We start from the raw sequence: 21,302 nt of genomic DNA, 5'->3' as shown, positions 1-21,302 counted from the left end.
AACAGGTCAGACCACATGTTATTAAAAGATGCTAAAAGACTGCCAGAAACTCACTGCAATAGCCTATAATAGCTTGTTGTTAATGCGCTGCTCACCAGTCTTCTCAGAGCAATTTGATCTAGACAAGAACCGGGCTCTCACGAGGGCCAGCTTGAACAAAAGATGGGTAACTTAGCTTATGAGCAGGCTCTCGTGTTTGGGCTGGGGGCGTGAGTGGCAAAGCCACATGAAGGCTCTTGGTGACATGCCAATGGAGAAAAACACTAGACACCTATTTAGCCTGCTCAGACACTAGAGACAGATACTAGAGCCTGCTCGCAGGCTATGAGTAACTCTATCCACCCAAAAAATCAGTCACCCTGACTGGATAGTGATGTACCCTATGGATAGCTTTATGCAGCTTTTGAACAACTGGGCCAGATATATAACTAAGGGTTGTTCAGAACTAGTCAATAATTTTTTAGCAATTACAGTCTGTGGCTGAAGTAAAGCCAAGAAAATAAATAACAACAAAATAATTTTTGCTCATATTTATTTATTAGACATTGCTGAAGTGAATTATTTCAATCATCATTCATAATATCTGGATTCCAGATTCTGGTTTTCGGTTCCGGATTCCAGATTCCAGATTCCAGATTCTGGATTCCAGATTTCGGTTTCCAAATTCAGTGTTTTAGGGTTGCCCCAGATGATGTATGTGCATATGTTAATCTTGAATAATCTGAAATTTCAGAGTTTAAAAATATCATATCATATCTGTGATGGTTCTGAGGTGGAGGGCTGTTACATGTACATGTAACATGTAAATGTCTCATGCACGATTTTCCACTTGTTATGATTCAGGTGCAAATAGTTTCTGTATCTGTTGATGTGCAACAATCTACACCAATATTTCAACCTAATAATGTACAGTGTATATTAATTAACCAAATTATGCTGTTTTTAGTTGACCAGTGCTACTACATAGTAATGTGATGTTGAAGTGCACAAATTTACAAACATGCCCAGTGTCAACTTGTCAAATATATGAACTGGCCAGACAGTGTAGATTACAAAATTCTCTGAAAGGTAAGGTGTTTCTTAAACATTAACTTGTAATTAATGATTTCTCAGACATTGTTTTCTTCAAGAAAAGATTAATACCCCACATGGAGGTTTTTTCTCTATTAGAGCTCTTGATTCCTGATACTTTAATTTGGAATTTCTAAAGACTGGCCATGAATGGGTGTTGGGTGTGAATATCTTCTGGAACTGCACATTCATTCATTGAGTAAGCAAGAACATCAGTATTTATCCTGACAAACTCTGATTTTCTTCTGGAAGCTGAACTCATATACAGTTGTACAGTTATATGTACAACCAAACAGCCTGGATGACCCTGTGATTGGGACTGTGCACATTGTTGTAACTTGCAATGTTCCAGTTTCTTGTTTGAAGCAAATTGCATTTGCTCTCGAAAGCAAGTCACAAAGTTCATAACAGTTATGTAAGTTTGCTTTGTATCTCAGGGCAGGGCCTGCCACTGTGAAAGTTGGAGTACCAACCCCTAGCATTTGATTCACTACTAACACTCAGTAAACAACTAACAATGAAGTACACTGTATATCAAAGAAAGGAATTACATGCCTGTTCCAGTCAGTCAATATATGAACAGTTTACAGATGAGCAGCGTGTATTAAAACATCAAAGATTTTCAAAGCAACCATATGGCCTGGTGAGATATTTCTAAGGAAATATAAATTTAAGGTCCTTATGATTGCTTATAGGCATTGATTTTTATTGTAAAAAATATCTTACTGAGTGTATTTTTCTTGTGTACTAATTGTTGTAGAACACAGAGATCACTGTTAAGACAGATATATTAATTTGTGAAAAGTTCTATAAACAAATGCATCTGGGAACAAATAATTTATCATGGATGCAGCTTCTGAGAGATCCCCAATATTAATGGAACATACACTGTTCATACATGTAAAAGAGTTCAGTAATTCATTACTTATGATTGTAATGCTTTGTTTGGTTTCTCTGTATTTACAGACAACTTGATGGGATTATAAATTCTGCACCAAGTTCATTGAATAAACTGACTTGGAAGTTCAGTTCTGCAACCCATCCTTTGTGTAGTAATATCATAGCTGCAACATTGTAACAGATACACTGCATTACATTATTAAGAAACACATATTAACTAATTATTTTTAAGTGCCTGTTAAATTAATCGGTTTTTCTTAGAGATAATTTACTCATGGTTTATTTAAATAATTGGCTTTTTGGCTTTAAAATGATATTTATTGAGCTTTTAAATCAATTTTGTGATAATCTGCATTGAACATGGCATAAATTGATATTTTGCCAACACACAAATGGAGAACTGGGTCTTAAGCAAAGTTGCAGGATTAGCATTTTTGTAGAAAGAAAGGGTTGAGAAATTTGTGACATTCTACAGACAGCCTTGCCATTCGCAATCTCCGATAAGGTTAATTTGTTCCATTCTGTTGTAGAAATAGTGTGCTCTAATTTATAAATTATTTTGATCTGTTGTTTAAATGATTGCCTTATAACCCCATGTCTGGCTTTGGTGCATGTAGGATATTGATGTATTTTTTATCCATTTTGCTGTAAATTATCTTAAGTGATGTGTCAATCAAAACATATCTTGGATATGCTGGGCTCTTCTGACAAATGTACCTATGCCTGATAACCTTGGAGTGCATTTGGTTGTGTAGTGCAGACAAAATATATGTACATAATATAATTTCCTCTTAGCTTACTGATAATTCTTGGTATAATTTAATCATAGCAAAATTAATTAATGGAACCCAATAACAGCTCTTGTAGTCCACAATGCCAGTCGAGAAAAAGAACAAATCACACTGAAATTGAATAATAAAATTATTATTAGAAGCCTATGCAAGTATTCATAACCAGCAAAAAAAAAATATCGTAATTACCATTCATGCAAGGGTGATTTTGCTTATTGCAAACCCTTCTAGCAGGAGTAGACTCCATACAATAGTGAAGATGGCTAAATGTATTTTGCGGACAAGTTAGAAAACAAAACTTTCCAACTTTTCACATATGTATACTGTTTTGGTATTTTTGTGAGATTACATTTGGTAGAGATTCAGGGACTGAGTATATTGTAACCACTGCATTTTAATCAGTCCCCACAACAAAAAAAATGTGTAAACTTCTTTTGTGTGGGAGTCCCCATGTTAACTAAGGAAGAATATAATGATTAATATCACTGCCTTGTCTTTCTGAATAAGGTAGGAAAGAACAAGAAAGGCCACCAAAAAGCACAGAAGACAGTTCTGTTATGTGATCAAGATTTTTGGTGGCATCCCAGAAATCCTTGAAATCATGGCTCTGTATTTCATAATCACACCATCTTTCACCTCGATCTGCTGATGTAATACTAGTTCCGGCTGAAACTATTAAATCATTCGCAATTTACCTCATACATGTTGGACTATTTTCATTAGTAACAACATTCCGAAAAATAACTGAGGAGCTCCGCTTTTAGGCTGGGCTAAATCTGTATATTATCAAAGAAAAAGGGGAAGTTTCCTTCGAGGCAAATTGTTAAGAATTTCAAAAAAATAAATAAATAATAACACAACAATAACAAAGAATATTAATACAATTTTATGACACATTGTCAGGTCAACGTTACGTATTAACACGCACTCACTGTGCCAATGAGTCTGCCTAATTTTATTATTTTTATCAAGATGAAAAGAGATGCGTAAAAAACTAATGACATGAACGTGTTAAGTGCATGACCATTGGAATTAGTATCGAAACTAGTAATATTCATTCAGCGGGTACAAGATATAGCGGAAATATTAGAATGAAACACCTACGGATATTGCTAGAGGCGACCAACGTTGTTGCTAATTATCAGCATATGAAACACTTTCATGTATTGTCTCTGACTAGTAAAAATCTCCACCAACAGATTTCGTATGATTTCTTGAATTGGCATATCCATAATACCGTTGAATTTTAATGTTTTTTAGTCGCAGCAATATCGCTAATTTAACATAAGGTAATGTTATTGTAAGTATAATTTTCAGAAGTGAATATTTACCAATGTTCACTTTGCCTTTGGCGGATAATTGTTAAATGTAATAAAGTACTGCTCCTTGAGGATTGACTCACTGTAACTAATTCAAATTACAAAAACTCTGTATACGAGTGACTGGTAAAAACAACGTTAAAATTATGATTGTGAATCCCGAATAATTCATGACGTTTTTCTCATTCCAATCCAGCAGTCTCCTGCTTTCTGTTATGTTGGTATCCCTGGTATCCACTGAAAGGCTGGGTCTCCTGGGACACCAGGTCGTGATGGCCGCGATGGCCGTGATGGCCGTGAAGGAGTCAAAGGTGACTGGGGCAACCCGGGAAAGACTGGACCCCAGGGACCTCCAGGAACTCCTGGTTTTAATGGAAAGAATGGCGCTAAAGGAGAACCTGGAATCCAGGGCCTTCCCGGCGAAAAGGGGCAGCGCGGAGAGAGTGAAACAAGTGTAATCCCTGGGACTCCTGGTGTGATGGCTTGCAAGAACTGGAAAGAATGTTCATGGAAAAACTTAGATGATGGCAAAGACCAAGGCCTGATCAAGGTGAGTTTTTTGTTTTAGCATTAAAACAAGTTAGTTCTAACTGATCTTTGCGACTAAACTATAACATATGATTATATCTAGAAAATGAACTTAACGGAACAAAAATTACGATGAGAAGAGAGGATGTGATCATATCTTGCTTATGCTGATTATTTTGTTTTTACAGGAGTGTTTGTTCACCAAGAACGTCTCTGACACATCCCTCCATGTTTACTGGACTGGCGTTCTAAGAGTCTACAACTGTGACAACTGCTGCAAACGCTGGTATTTCACTTCCAACGGTGCTGAATGTTCAAGCCCTCTTCCAATTGACGGTGTTATGTACATGGGGAAAGGTAGTGGTAAAAATATCCTTCGCGTTCGCCATATTGAGGGGCACTGTAACAACATCCACAAAGGCAATGTGCGCGTGGGATTCTGCGTTGGCAATTGTGCTAGTTATGGAAATGCTGATGCCAACACAGGCTGGAATTCAGTGTCCCGGATCTTTGTGGAAGAAGTTCCTAAACCTCAGGCTTAGATCTCGAAGTAAAACTTCCATTCCTGTATAAGCAGTTAAGATGGGACGGTGTTTAATTCTATATAACGCGCGGTTTGTCTGATTGCTGGGTGCGATTTTAAATTATTTTGACGCTGATGTTGTAGTTATTTAATTTATTAAATCCATTTTGAAATCACTGGTTATCCTTGCAATCTGATTGGCTTTCAGCAGTGCGATTTATTTACGAATCGCACTATTTTTTGCTCTAAATCGCATCTTTTTCTCAGCCAATGAGAATGGGATAGTAAAACAAAACAACCAATCAGATTTCAAGGTTAGTTTAAAGAAGGCATTAAAAATTCAGGAAAATGAAAGACAAAAAGCCATTGTGTGGCGAATTTTGTAACAATTATTGCTAAAACTTTGTTGTTGTTGTTTTTCAAAATTTTTGACGAATTCGATTAATTACAGTTTCTGAACGACGATTATGAGTTCCTTCAGGCTGAAGACCTATTTTAATGGAAGTTTCCAACATTCAGTGTTCATTTTGACGAATATTTTGGCGATTTTTCTTCAGCATCTGCTCAAGATCCGTCCAACAAAACATAAACAAACGAAAACCACACAACAAATTCAGGGCCATCTCAAGAAGGTAGATGTTTCTTGGTTTCCGGTTGTTTCGAACGAAGCAACACAAGAGCTTAACTTTGTCGCTGTGAATAAACATACGTAGTCAAAATACGCCCCGCTCCACAGAACAGTGAATGATGAACGAACGTCTTCCGAAGCTGGTGCCCCGCCATCTTGAAAATATCTTGAAAGAAACGACGCCACAAGAACTTGACAAGGTCTTGGGTGTTAAGTTCTACGCCAAGGTCACAAAAAGAAACGGAGATGATAACGAGCTGGAATCCCTTAAAATCACGCAGAGTGCCATTGAACGGTATTTAAAAGAGAAAAACTATCCACTGGGCATCGTGCACCCGAGGGAGTTTCACAACTCAAAAGTAATCCATCGCAGAATTACATTAGCTGCACCTTTAAATTCCTTCTCTAAAGACAACTAGAAGTCTCAGCTTCATCCACAGAAGAAAAGGAAGGTCTTCCATCATTGATTCAGGGGACGATAATTGAACTTTGATGTATGAAGTAGCCTGTTTTCGCTCTGACTTCAGAACTGCTTGTTTCTTTGTTACGCTCGAATGAGTTTTCGTCACATGACATCGTTTTGCATACTCAATGAGATGTGAAACCGTTTCCGGTTCCGCTATTTTAACACTGGCTTCTGAATCTAAAACTTAACGTAATAAAATTGTGCGATTTCGAAATGGATTAATAAAGTGGCAATTGAACTTCGTGTCGTGCAATTTTGGTCTGAAATCATACTTGTGATTTCATACCGAACGCGCGCTGCGCGCTCGTTCAATTTTGAAATCACGCGTATGATTTCAGACCAAATTGCACTCCATTTAGTTCAATTACCATTATAAATGACATGAGGAATGGCAGGGATATTTTTGTGTTCTGTTGTTGTGGTTTTTTCTTTGTTCTTTTTTCTTTCTTTTCATTCTTTTTCTGTTTGTTCTCTCTTTTTCTGCGCTGTTATTTTTGTGATGTCTTGATCACAACAAAGCTAACAACAGACCGAGAAAAAGAAAACAAAGAGAACAAGCTAAGTCAGTTTCATTGTTTTTCGAGTGAACTAAACAAAACAAAACTGAGAAATGGGTCCTTGTGTGTTTTTTTTTTTATGTTCATTTATTCTGAGTTTGAAGAGCGAAATATATTTCAAACTATCTCGGTTTACGGTTTTTACACAGTTTTTATATATTTACCTTTTATGTTTTAAGGTGATTTTATGCGCTTTGGATGTGGATATAGAAAAACGTCCTGTCTTCTTCTTTGTTTTTCCCGTTATTTCAACACATTTCTAACCACCGTGATTCAAATTTCACAGAGGAGTATTGAGGAAAAGACCCGACTAAGTAAACAAAAGTTATCAAATTTATGACTGATTAGAACTGCTTGACAGCACGTGTGATCAATATCGTAGTGAAACAGGACTGGATGAATAGTAAGAGAGTTAACCCGTATGCACATCAACCTTATTCCTAAGGTAATCCCGCTCAAGATATTTCTAGAAGCCACCTATGATAAAGCGCCGAATATGACAGCAAAAATATTAAAGAGCGCAGAGCAAGAATAAGCGTTGCATTCATTCACAATCCAGCGGCACTTAATTGAAACATTATCATGAGTCTAACTAAAAACCACGGGCAATAAAACTCAACCTTAACCAGCCTCGGAAAATTATTTCCTGGATGGATTACAGTGTTTTTCAGTTCGAGGTGGCGTAATTTTGTTGATAACAACTGTTTCATTGTTATCATCCACAAATGTTACAAATATTTGAAAAAGCAACGCCCTAAAATAAACGCCGCAACGTAACACTAAAAATATAAAGATCGCCGCGGCGCTCAAACTGGTATACACTTACGGTATATGAGTTACGTACGCAGTAAAGATGCGCCGAAACAACTACCGGGAACGTCAAAGTTAAGGGTGGAGCTATTTCAATATTGTTGATAGCTAAATCTTTAATCAAAGATGGCGATTTATAAAATGAAACGATAAAGAAATTTCCAAACATTAATAAGTTCACTCATTAGAGAGCTTAAGCAATGATGACGGCGACCTTGAGGACAACGCCTACTAAAAAGTAAATTTATAATTTACCGTCGAAATTTGCAATTGTCTAGATCTTCTTAGTGCGCCTATTGGTCTCAGAACTTGCTCAAGCTAAATATGTAAAGCCAGCGTTTAAATCCAAATGAAAATAAGAAAAATTAGCCGCCGTTGTTCGCGTTCTCCAAAATACGCAGCACTTAGTTGTTTTACGTTCATTGTTTATCGGCAAAGAAATGCACAGAGATTTATAACGCACGTGCACAGACATTGTTCTACTCATTTAATCTTTTTTTGGTGGCGTATTCTTTGCCGTCATGATTTGCTTAAGCTCTTTATTGACGTAGAAACCCACGACGCCCACACTAATAATAAAGCCCTAAAATAAGATGGTTCGTATTGGGAAAGATTTCGGCAGATAAGCTGCAAAATTCATCGAGTATGCGCAACCTAAAGATGTTGATATTAACAGTGGTTTTAACGGAGGGAAGTTTCTTGTGTAGTACGTCCGTGTGTATAATGAATTCATGATCAAGGCAATAAAGCGGTTTAATATAGACTGCCTTGTCATTGGATAAACTGATGATGAAGAACCATCAATCACCTGAAAGCTATAATATCAGTCAATGGAATAAAAAGTTTTAATTGTCAATCACTGTTTTGAAAACAATCTGACAAGGACAAACCAGCGTCGAAGAAAAAAATATCTTGCAGCGAGTCACCTTTAGCTTTTCAGTTTGCGACAAGAGGTGAGAAGTGAGGCCTCACAAATTGCAAGTTCATTCTTTTGACGTTTTTGGTAAAGTTAAACAGAATTCGAAGTCTTCTTTTGTTCTGACCTCGAATTTAACTTCAGGTGCAGACTTGGCAATCGACTTTGAGGAATATCTTCAAGGTAAACATTAAATGAGTACGCAAAGGACTAAATTGATCTTCATCTTTGTTACTGTCTCCTCTCTAGTACACTAGTATTCGTGACTAACTACACTTTGTCAAAGCAAAATATTTTAATGGATATGAGTATGAAAAGAAAAATAGTTTAATAACCTGACGATGCTTCTCTTGAATGGCACTGGGATACGATTGCTGACGTAAGACATGGACAGTCATGTGAAATCATCAGTTGAAAGTAACTACCGGGTATAAGTTTCTTGTGGCGGGTTTTCAAATATTTGTGTAATTAGAGTAATTACTTCCCCTTTGTTACGGGTAGACGTATTAATCGCCTGCTCCCAAGACTAGAAGTTAAAAGACTTGCACATAAATATACTTTTTAGTTCTTAATTAAGGATATCTGAGACATTTGACGGTTAACATTGGCTTGCTCATTTGACGGTTGACAGTAAAAATATTTTTTAGTAATTTGACGGTTGACGGTTAATTTTTTGGTCATTTGACGGTTGACGGTTAACCCATTGAGACACTCGAAGAGTCGATGTCGGTGTAGATTGCGGTCTAGTTCATGACAACGAGCAACAATTTTAATTTTCACTCGGCATACGTCTTCTGAAGGGGACACAAATTGATTCTTTCCTTTCCCCTTGGTTTTTTTCTTGTTTCATTCACTTGTCATTCTCGTTTAAAGTTTGCCGTCCTTATTTTCTTTGTCCAGCTTGAAAGGTTGGAATAATGGGTGATACAGTTGAGCTAATTTCGTTATGTATTTTAATTCACAGGTCACTACAGTGGTAAATCCTTTGAGTGAAGTACAGTTCACAGCCATGTCGAGTTTATCGATTATTTTGCTGATGACAATCTGTATTGCTACGGGAAACCTTGAGAGCAAACAAACCGGAGGTCAAATCACGGTACAGCCAGATACTGAAATAGCACTTTTATGGACCATTACTTCACTAAATCAATTCTGTTTTCAAAAAGCTATGAGAAATGGCTTTCTTGGTCCTTAACTACATGTTATAAGAAAATTGAAAGAAATTAAGAGCGGTGTAGGATTTCGTGGAAACCCCCAATTTCCTTTAACAATGTTGTAGCCTGAAACTAGTAAAAATGCCACTTTAGACCATTTTTGACTAAAGGGTAGATTTGATCCTCAATATACCTACAGCAGTTGACATGATACAACAGATCTTTACAGTTAAGTAAGACAGCACTTTTTCCGCGTTTACTTAGCCTCATCTAAACACGAGGAGAGTTGGGAGAATTCGAGACAGACCTACGTCTCAGGTTAACATAACTTTCGAGAATTTCCCAGCCACCCCCCCACCTTCCGAGTGTTTAGATGAGGCTATGTAAACAGGGAAAAAGTGTTCTATTGTTTTTATAAAATAATTCTCAAAAATACGCGCTAATTCTAAAGCGTCACAACTGTGTTTACATACTCTAATATAAACACACCTATCGACCAATGAGAGCGCGCGTAGTAGCTCAGTTATTTTATAATGTAACTTATAAGAGCACAAAGAATATTGTATATTCACTATTAGCCCCTTAACATGTTTACCATACCTTACAACTAAACCAAATTGTCGTTTTATTTGAAGCCATCTTCCTTCTGCTGCTCATGTCAGCCCGGCACACATGGCAAGCCTGGTACCCCAGGGTTACCCGGGTGTGATGGACGTGATGGTCGTGACAGGAATCAGGGACCCGTGTGAATGACTGGACCAGCGGGACCACCAGGACTGCAAGGAATAAGGGTAGAAACTGGTGTCCAGGGTCCTTGCGGACAAAAAGGGGAGCGCGGGGATGTGGCATCTGGTCTGATGTCTCATAGGAACTGGAAAAAGTGCGCATGGATAGACTTCAATGACGACAAAGACAACGGTCTGATCAAGGTGATTGATTTTTGTAGAATTTAAAAAAAAACTTTTATTTCATATCAGATAATAACACGTAGCTTTATCAAGCTCATTGAGCATGAGTTAGCGTTGTTTTTGGTGATAGCTAATCATATTGCAAAACATAAGGATTTATGTGGGAATGAAACGAATGTATTAGGAACTAGAAAATAGCAATAACTGACAATAAGAACACAATTCCTTTCTTCGTTTGTGTTTCATTTGCATTTTCGCGGTGTTTTAGGTCGTGTTAAGCGATTTCAGCGAGTCTTAATTTATCTCTATTACCCTAGCATCAAGAAACTATGAACAACTCAGTCTCTTGCCTAAAATACATAAATAATTTTATGATTATCATAGTTTCATGATCAGTTATCGATTCCTTTAATTTCTATTGTCTTTCCATCCTGTACAGGAGTGTTTGTTCACCAATAACTTCTCTGATTCATCTCTCTATGTTTACTGAACTGGTGCCCTAAGAATCTACAGCTGTGACAACTGCTGCTTACGCCGGTATTTCACTTTCAACGGTGCTGAATGTTCAGGTCCCCTTCCAATTGATGGTGTTTTGTTCATGTATAAAGGAAGTGGTAAAAATCCCAGTCGTGTCCGCCATATTGAGGGGCACTGTAACCACATCCACAAAGGCAAGGTGCGCGTGGGATTCTGGGTCACTGATTGTGCTGGATTCAGTGGACGTTATGACGCCTACACTGGATACAATTCAGTGTCACGGATCTTTATGAAGAGGTTCCTAAACCCCAGGCTCAGATCTTGATACAAAACTTCCCTTCGTGCAGAAAGGCGGATGGGACGGTGATAAATTGCTTTATCATATATTTTGGGTTTCTGTTAATTTCTCCATGTGCTCTGTATTTTTGCAGATGTTAAATAAATGGCAGAAAGATTGAAAAAAATGTTGTTGCTGGTCTGTTTCTTCATTCTAGATTTGCAAATTTCGTCGATTGGCGTCAACGAAAAATGCGATAGGTCACATGTTAGCTGCAGCCTCACGCCTTCCTGTATTAGTTGTAAGAAAATTTATCTAATGAAAAAAAAAAAAAAAAAAAAAAAAAAAAAAAAATCAAATGTGTCATTCTTTTCACAGCTAATCAATGGATTCCACCTTGATTCTACGCTGTGATCCAGGTCGATTTTAAACTTCATCCAACTAAAAACATCTCATTTCTGGGACTAGATTAATGCTCTACCTAGTCTTTTAGAAGCAAATAGCACAAGCAGGGCCCTGGGAAAAGATGGTGACGTCATATACATGCTTTGACACAACCTCATTCTTCCTCGAGATAGAGAGAGGACCATGGGAACGAGACTGGCTTTGGCAATGTCACACGTCATTGTGAAGAATAAGTCTGGGTACTAAGCTGATGACCTCATCAGGATGCGTAGATTGATAAACGATCTTAAAATTAACTAAAGGTTCTGATTTTACTCTGTAGTATGAAAATAGCGCAAGTATTCTCCAAAATACTACGGTCAATCGTCAATAGACAGATGAAAGGCAATGATGCGAAGGTATGAGAAACTTAATCACTTTTTAATTTTGTAAAAAGGACAAAGGCACAGCAGGAACTTGTACGTAAAAAGGTGACATCACTTATTGAATAAGATAACTTCCTGATTCATTAACAGTTCGAGATTATTAGTTTCAAATGTGAAAATACACCAAAGTAAAACGAAAACTAACAAAAGATACGATCTCAGAAAAACTGTGAACATCTGCGAAGTGAAATACTACTGATCGTCTAATTGTTAAGGGCTTTTGTTGGTTGGTTAGTCTGAAATGCTCAATCCTTAGTACACTAACACGGTAAGCTCTCGACAAAATTACATTTCTATAATTCCCAATAGCAACAGAGTCAAGATGTGCGCAGCAAAATGGACATTTGGATGTATTATAGCGGAGCTCCGGCGGCCCGAAGGGCCGCCAAACGGAGCCCCATACTCATATAGGAGAGAAAAGGAAACCCATGAGTTGATTTTCGCATGGTCATCATGGCTAGCAGTATTGCTCGTGGACGCGTACGCACGACGGCGACGACGACGGAGTCGCGCAACATGGCCGCCATACTTCAAATAATAGGTTGACAGAGACATGCAGTCTTGTTTACCGTGTACTTCTTTGATATTGGACATCCATGTTATGATCAATTGACACCTGTCAAAACAAGGTATCCGCTGACCAGTATCACGTGACCATATCGCGGGCTCAAGTTTACAGCTTATCGAGGTCGCGTGTTTTTTGAAGTTGACCGCTGACCAAGTGCTGGTTTTTGATTGGATTGCGGGCTCATCTCAGGTTAACTTGTTGAAAACAGGGCAGGATTGTTCGGAAGCCGGTTAACGCTAACCAGGGATTAAAAGTTAACCGAATTATAACTTTTTCTATACAAATGTTTTTTGGCTGCTTTGTTTTGTGTATACAGTGATTATTAAAGCTCAAAACAGAAGGCCAAACAATATACAGAGAACCGCGCCGCAAAGCTACAAAACTGAAATCAAAATTCTACCTTTCTCCTGGGTTATTTGACTCTGAACAACGCGGCCCAGGAGCTACGCTTTTAGGCTGGCCTAAATCTATATATTAAATTTGAACATCGTGGAATTGGTAAGAATTTGCAGATGACTGATTAATAGAACGTTTCTCTTAGGTGTCGCCTTAAACGGATAAACTTTTGGCTTTAGCTATTAAAATAACTGCGAAGTTTGAGAACATCGAAATTCATAAATGAAAGGAAACTCAGCAAGTTTAAGACTCCCAACCGACGAGTACTTGTCTTAAATGAAAAATCCAACAACAATTGAGTATAGGCACGTAAAACAACCGGTTAGTTTGAGAAGGCAATCAATATTTACAGATATTCACAAATCATAAGGTTATCCGGCAAGCGTAAGTTAATTAGCAATTTTCCTTAACTGATTAACAACAGTATACTAAATCAATGCTGCCCGGAAAGCTAACTAGAAAGAATAGTCTCTTTTCCATCGCAAGGAAAGTCATCCCTGTACCAAAACATCGAAAAAAACCTTGTTTAGCTTTTGTTAAGTGCTACAAATCGAGAAAAGGGCGCCGGCGTTCATAACATAATTTGGTTCAAAATGGCCTATTGAGGCGCGCATCGCCCCAAAGATGTCGTAGTACATGTTCACCGGGGGACGGGTGATCGGGTGTTTTGTTTCGTCGGTACAGATGAAATGGAAAATATGCGACTCAGATTATAAAACGACCTCAGCTCTCGGTGAAAATTTAACGATTTCATGCTTTGTGGGTGATAATATTTAAGGCACTCAACCAGTCAGAATCAAAATTTTACTATAAATTTGATATGATTTTATTCTATTATTTACGTATACCGGTTAGAGATCGAGAATGAATTCGAATAACCCAGACTCAATAATAGATTCAATTTCTAGAGCGCAGCCAAAGCGTTACTTGAACGGGAGAAAAAGAAGAGTTAACTTTCTGATGATTCATCGAAACTGAATATTTTGCATAACTCGGTATCTTGACTCAACTGTGTATTTTAATGTGGCAGCTGCCCGCAGGATTGAAAGAAAAAAAATTACAGAAACTATAATTCCCTGAAATTACAATTGCAAGGGTACACAAAGCCTAGTGAGGCTAATAGATTTGCCAGAGTCCTACTGACCGGTGATTTGTTTCGTAAAAAGAATCCGTGTATTTGCAAATAATTAAAAAAACAGATAAAATAAACATTGCAACAGTTAACTGCGTTAAAATGAAATTATGAAAAGAACATGTTCAATTGTATTTGATGCCATGTTTAATGATTCAAATATGGTAAAACCTTTAAACAAACAAACCCGTGAGGGTGAACAATCCTCGTCACTGACTAAGATATTTGATTGTCTTTGAACGTCAAATTTTCTTTGATAAACTGTAAACTTTTAGGACACTTTTTCACGATGTCTTTCATATAATGCAGAGGTGCTATTGTCATTGACAATATTGAGCAAAGTTTGGAACGACCTGAAGGCGAATTTTTTCGACAACCAAGTCAAAATCGTCTGTGTTGACAAGCAGAAGAAAGCAAGAGTTCTTAATTCAAATTCTTAATTAAAAGTAAAAGAAAGCAATTACTCTTGAAGTGCCAGCATAGTTAGGGCTCTATTAATTTGAAAACAATTAATCCTTACGCTTTCAGTGTTAAATCAAAGTGAAAATAATGAGACTGGATTTTGTCGACGGAGAGACTGCAGCTAAAAGTTAGTTTAAGTAAAGCTACGACTGAAAGCACATTTCGTCCGGTTACATTTATAAATATTTATTCGACCCTTGTTATGGCAATTCATAATTTTTCCTTTCCGCTTCGCTATTATAGTAAGATTATATTTTCAATCTAATAGATGCCGTATAAAAGAAAGATTTTATTTTGCGACATTTTTCTTCACACATTTGCCTACTGATGTGATTTCAGTTTTAGCGAGCTACTAGTCAGGCCGCACTTACAGAGTCAAGTAAATAAATAAGTTGTAGATACTAAAAGAAAACATTTAAACTGGGCACAGGGGCAAACCGCTACCAGATTTGGCTTGTTTGGCCCTTGATTATTTCCTTTAGGGGCCCCTGACTTTGCTAATCGCTTTCCAGTCTCTTGGCTGTACAATTTTTTGCTCTGACTGGAAGAATTAATTACATTGCAGTGGAAATGCTGTTTTGCAAAACTAGTGGAACACGTTTGTAAAACTTAGCCAATTTGTTATATTAATTTAGAGCCTTTAAATATACGAATGATAATTCATTGGTATCAGTAAGATAGATGCAAAAGTACTTGACTACTGGCTAATGTGGCTTTATATTCTCAGATGTGAGCTAGACAAGATTTTTCAACCTATCAAAAGTATACATGGAGATATTAAAAGATGGTTGCCGACAAAATGTTAGCTTTAAATTATAATTGCTTTTGTCATAGAATGCATGGATTGGCCGAATGCGTTTTTCAGCAGAACTCGTGTTTATATCGTTACCATTAATTCTAAAAAAAAAAAAGAAACAAAAAAGTATCTCAGTTCTCCATATTTAGTAGAAAAATACTTTTCAATTTACTAGGTGTCAATTTTGCGAATGGTCTTTTTATTTCAAGGGAAGAGTCTGTTTCTAACAAGCACAAACGGAAAACATTAACACAGCCGACGACATTCGATGAACTCAAGCGAAAAATTTCTTCTCTACGTTAATTGTTTGAAGCCTACATTTAAAAATAATACTAATGTTAATTGCCTTTGAATGGTATTGAGCAAGAAACCCCTTACGTTTATTAACTAATACCAGCGGTTAACTTAATCTAATTTTGCCCAGCCATCGCCAGTTTAACTTATCAGTGATGTATATCAGAGCAAATTGAGGTTTCCTTCCAAGCAAATTGTTAAGAGTTTCCAACAAAATATTAATATCATTTTATGCTACATTGTCACTCGCACTCACTGTGCGAATGAGTCTGCCAAATTTTATTATTCTTATCAAGATGAAAAGAGACGCGTAAAAAACTAATGACATGAATGTGTTAAGTTGCATTCAGCGGGTACAAGATGGAGAGAAACTACTAGAATAAAACATTTATGGATATTGCTAGAGGCGAACCATGTTGTTGAAAATTATCAGCATGTGAAACACTTTCATACATTATCTCAAGATTCAATATTGTGGTGAGCACAAGTACACCTCAGGCGAGAAGAACGAGAAAGTTTGATTTGCGCCCAACTCGTACACCTGTAAACTTTCTATTAGACCTCGGTTAGACCTCAGGTCCAGTACAAAATTTCATCAAAATTTTGATGTTTGATATTTATTTGAGAAATATATCGTTTTGATTCTTTCAGTAATTTACGAAACGTGCACGAAAATTAATCTATAGAAACTATAATTCCAGAAGTAAAAATGTTCTCTTGGTTAACAATAGAGTCCTTACCATACAAATATTCAGTACTGTTCTTGAAAAGTTCGGTTTCACAAGTAATTGTGTAAAGTAAATAAAGAACAGTAGTGTTCATAATATGTTTGCGTGAGACTATTTTTCTTTTTGACAAACAAGTCAAGATCGTCAGTAACATACATACATACATACATACATACATACATATATTTTTGATGAGGCAGGTCTGCGTCTGGCAACCCAGAGGGCTGGTGTGGACCTGCCATAAAATATATACCTAGAAACTAAAATCTAAAATTATTAAAAATACATCGTTAGGATTCAAAAGCTACTAAAAGATAATTTAAAATGAATTAAAATTTACATTTCTATTAAAATTAAGTATAAAAAGAGTGTTTTAAAAATATAAAAATGCACTATTCTTAGATTTAATAAGGCACGCCTCTTTCTCGAACTGTATTTGGTCTGACGTTTTTGAGGCTAGTTTAAGTTTTTCTTTAAAAAGCTGAAGAGAAGTAACGTTTCTTATGAATTTTGGGATGGAATTCCACACTATAGGGCCTCTATACCTAATGCTATTTCTTCCGAGTTCACTATGATAACATGCTAGCGAGAAGTCATTCGAGCGCCTTAATTTGTAACTAGTCTCATTTGTGCGAGTTCCAAGTAGGGCCGTAAGCTGCTCCGGTAGAATATCATTATGCACTTGATACATTATCGATGCGAGCCTCCGCTTGTAGATGTAACTCAATGGCTTCCATTTAGCCCTTTTAAGGGCGTCACAATCAGGAGTTCCACTAGGGAGTTTATGGATTAGTTTTGCAGCTTTTATGTGTAAATGCTCTAGGTCATTAAATGAAGACAATGAACAGGATCCCCATACGGCAATGCAGTAGGTTATGCTTGGAACAATGCCTTTGTAATAGATTTCTTCAAGAACACAGGTAGGCAGTCCTTTCATAGACTTTAGGAATTTTAGTTTTCCTCCAAATTTAGAGTGGAGCATTTTAATTTGAGGTTTCCAGTTCAAGTTGTGGTCAATTACAACACCCAAGCAGGTAGATTTGGAGGTGAAATATATGTATGAGTTGCCAAATATCAGTGGTCTCATAGGGCCGACAAATGCGTGTTTGCAGATTAACATTGCTTCCGTCTTGCCAGTGTGAACAGTCAAGCGATTTTGGTCGCACCAGCTTTTAAAATCAATTAATATTCGGTTTAACGCATCCACTATTTCTTCAACCTCCCTCCCAATGTAATACACGGTGGTGTCGTCGGCAAATATATGAATAAATCCGGTTGCGGACGAGTTGGGTAAATCATTTGCATAAATTGCAAAAAGTCTAGGACCTAGGAGGGAACCTTGAGGGACCCCAAAGAGGTCTTAACTCAAATCCTTGACAAAAACAAAACTGATTATTGCTCTTTTTTTTCAATCTTCAAGGACAAGATTCTTGTTGGACGAATCGCCAAGGGTAAAAAGTTGTCATATCGCTCTCACTGTTTTAGAAAACACTGCAAGGTTCATTCCAATAAAACTCCGCAAAATCTTAACTCTGAGAAAAAACGTGATATTTGTTTAATACAACGTAACAGAAAATTAAAATGGTACTTTTTCTTATTGAATAAAAACAAAACAACTGTCATCAACATTATCCGTGATGTAATTTACTATTGAAACAGCTCGAGTCATGGTCAACAGTAAACTGGTCCGAACACGAACCAAAGTCAACACAAAGGTTAAAAACTCAATTGCACACGCAACTTACTTATCATTCCTTTACAGTGAGTTGTTCAACAGGCACTTGGACAGCAACGCAATCCTTCGAGCTTAGAGGTATGGTACTTTCCTGTAATTTTCCTTCTCCCGCCGACTAAATTAAATAGTTTCTCAATATTGTAATGCCACCAAAATATTTCAAGGCTCTTGGCAAATTAGGGAAGTTTTGTCAAAACTCTAAAATCCAGAAAAATTATTCGATGCCACTCTAAAATTCAAATAGAAACAGGTCGCGAGTAGAATACCTTCTCTATAGTTTAGATGGCTTTATACATTTCTCCACTTGGCCGGGATTTCTCAAATTTAAAACCAATATTGTGAATTTGCTAAAAAAAAATGGGAAACATTCACCCGCGTTATTATTTTGCCCAAGTACAAAAAGCACCTGCATGAGAAAAAATGCGTATTGTTTCTTTTCAAAACTAGCACTATCATTTCAAAATTCGACAGAGAGAAGAAATTTGTCCTGATTGAGAGATATGATATTTAATTAATTTTCGCAGTATTTCTACTGATATCAGAAACACAAATCCGATTTTAGTAGAAGCTAGTAGTCGACTTGAAGTACAGCTTTCAGAGAGTTTGAATGTCCCCGTTACTAAACTAAAAAAGCATCACTTGACCAAAGTTTCAATTTAAAGTTGTGAAAAGAAAGAAAGCGTTTTCACTTCGGAAAATTCCGCTATAACTTTTTAAGACGGAGAATAACGTCTCTTTCGTAGAATTTGCCTTTAACTGCTAGCCCCACTTAAATGTGCACTGATCTAATCTTTGTAAACGTTTTTCCGTAGCGCGATCGTGAAGAACTAAGAAAATAATGGCCTTCATTTTACATAAAGTCTCTGTGATGTCCTTGTTGTCCCTGTCTGTGATGTTTTTGCTGATGTACTCTACCGCAGCAAATAACAAAACCAATCAACCGTCGTACAAAATGGTGAGTTATTGCGTTATGTGTTATGTTGATTCCTGGTAAGAGTAAAACGACATTTCTTTGCAAATATTGATTCAACTTTGGAAATTACAGATGCGTCCACGTTGTCCTATTTATAGCTTTGATTGACCTGAAACTAGTAGAGCCGCGCAAACAATCTGGGCTTTCCTTGATGATAGACTACAGTATTTTCCTTCCTCGCATTAAAACTTATGAAATATTGCAACCAAAGCAAGGGGAAATGCAGGGACCTGGTTCTAGTAGGAAGAAAAATTAGGAAGTATAAACTTTAGAAGCAAGAAAAAGTCTCAGTAAAATTTAAGCCTCCATGAGTGGAACAAAGTATTTTGTGACTAGTAAAAGATAACTGAAATCTCCAACAACAGATTTTGTAAGATTTCTTGAATTGGCACATCCATGATACGGTTAAATTTTAATTCTTTTTAGTCGCACGAACATGGCTAAGGTGATATTTATTGATATAGTAAAGTACTGCTCCCTAAGGATTGCCTCACTGTAACTAATTCAAACTACAAAAACTCTCTATACGAGTGAGTGATAAAAACAGCGTGAAAATTTATAATTCTGAATTCTGAATAACTCATAACCTCTTTCTCATTCTAATCCAGCAACCTCCTTTCTGTTATGGTGGTATCCCTGGTATGCACGGCAAGCCTGGGTCTCCTGGGGCACCAGGTCGTGATGGTCGTGATGGCCGTGAAGGAGTCAAAGGTGACCAGGGTAGCCCGGGAAAGACTGGACCCCGGGGACCTCCAGGAACTCTTGGTATCAATGGAAAGAATGGCGCCAAAGGAGAACCTGGAGTCCAAGGCCCTCCCGGCCAAAAGGGGCAGCGCGGAGAGAGTGGAACAAGTGGAATCCCTGGGACTCTTGGTGTGATGTCTTATAAGAACTGGAAAGAGTGTACATGGAAAAACTTGAATGACGGCAAAGATCACGGTCTGATCAAGGTGATTGAGTTTTATAGGTGACGTTTTTGTAACAGATCATTGTGCACATGATTTATACACTGACAAAAAGGACACCATCCCTTTTCTCCTTTGCGTTTCATTTTCGTGGTGGTTTAGGTCATGTTAAGCGCTATCAGATAGTTTTAATTGATTTCTATTGCCCTAGAACACATAAATACTTCTGTGAATATTGTCGAGTGAATGTTTCCGCTTGATCAGTTATCGATCCCTTTAATTTCTCTTCTGTTTTCCATTTTCCACAGGACTGTTTGTTCACCAAGAACTTCTCTGACACTTCCCTCCATGTTTACTGGACTGGCGTTCTTAGAATTACCGGTTGTAACGGCTGCTGCAAACGCTGGTATTTCACTTTCAACGGTGCTGAATGTTCAGGTCCCCTTCCAATTGACGGTGTTGTGTACATGTCTAAAGGAATTGGTAACGATCTCCTTCGCGTCCGCCATATTGAGGAGCACTGTAGCAACATCCACAAAGGCAAGGTGCGCGTGGGATTCTGGGTCGCTAATTGTGCCGGATTCAGTGGAAGTTATGACGCCTTCACAGGCTGGAATTCAGTGTCCCGGATCTTCATTGAGGAAGTTCCCAAACCTCAGGCTTAGATCTCGAGACAAAACATCCATTCCTGCAGAAAAGGCGCATAATGGAACAGTGATAAATCGCTTAATCATATAACGCGGGGTTCCTGTGATTACTGGGTGTGTTGTGTAATGGTTTACGTTTTCTTTTTTTTAAATAAAATGCAGGAGGATTGATAAAGAAACATTTGTTTGTTTGCATTTCCATTCTGTTCTCTTTCCTCATGCAACAGAAAGCCAAGGAATCTCTTATTCAGAATTTAAAAGCTAGCGATAGCAAGAAAATTGGACAACGCTAACACCCTAAGGAAAAAGTGTGGTCTGTTTGATATGTAGGTTTTATTATGCAGTTAGCGTTTTTGAGCGGGCAAGATGAACCGAATCCTGGGCTGTGATTGGCTACACAAGCGTGAAAGATGGCGCTGTCTTGCCTGTTCGGAATTATTTACCCGCTGTGTCCCGCAAGAAAATAGTGATCTTTTTCCATATGATAAATCCTTTATTGACCAAACTTGTT

The 21,302-nt window shown here is 37.4% G+C and overlaps 1 protein-coding gene and 2 pseudogenes across 4 annotated transcripts in view; all 3 read left to right on the top strand.

Annotated features, from left to right (window-relative positions):
- Positions 1–20,970, top strand: part of LOC110061126 (uncharacterized) — a 60,812-nt gene extending 39,842 nt beyond the window's left edge. Inside the window, exons 1-4 of one of the 2 annotated variants that reach the window (XM_089297771.1) lie at positions 18,252–18,344; positions 19,079–19,221; positions 19,848–20,189; positions 20,453–20,970. In XM_089297771.1, the coding sequence (XP_089153897.1) occupies positions 19,105–19,221; positions 19,848–20,189; positions 20,453–20,809 (816 nt within the window). In that variant the 5' untranslated portion in view covers positions 18,252–18,344; positions 19,079–19,104 and the 3' untranslated portion in view covers positions 20,810–20,970. Of the gene's footprint in view, positions 1–18,251; positions 18,345–19,078; positions 19,222–19,847; positions 20,190–20,452 lie in introns of those variants that run through there. The other variant, XM_089297772.1, reaches the window with a different exon arrangement.
- On the top strand, positions 3,854–5,313 carry LOC149106236 (collagen triple helix repeat-containing protein 1-like; annotated as a pseudogene). Its single transcript, XR_016209927.1, has 3 exons — positions 3,854–3,925; positions 4,278–4,631; positions 4,798–5,313. The product of XR_016209927.1 is annotated as a collagen triple helix repeat-containing protein 1-like (transcript).
- On the top strand, positions 9,211–11,512 carry LOC149106235 (uncharacterized; annotated as a pseudogene). Its single transcript, XR_016209700.1, has 3 exons — positions 9,211–9,605; positions 10,299–10,592; positions 11,011–11,512. The product of XR_016209700.1 is annotated as an uncharacterized LOC149106235 (transcript).
- Positions 20,971–21,302: the final 332 nt, after the last annotated feature.

The sequence above is a fragment of the Orbicella faveolata genome, unplaced genomic scaffold (assembly GCF_042242905.1).
Source record: "Orbicella faveolata isolate gen_17 unplaced genomic scaffold, um_ofav_v1 contig_3, whole genome shotgun sequence".
Classification (NCBI taxonomy): Eukaryota; Metazoa; Cnidaria; class Anthozoa; order Scleractinia; family Merulinidae; genus Orbicella; species Orbicella faveolata.
The sequence above is the reverse complement of the archived record's forward strand: the minus strand, read 5'-3'. Positions and strand labels throughout refer to the sequence as shown.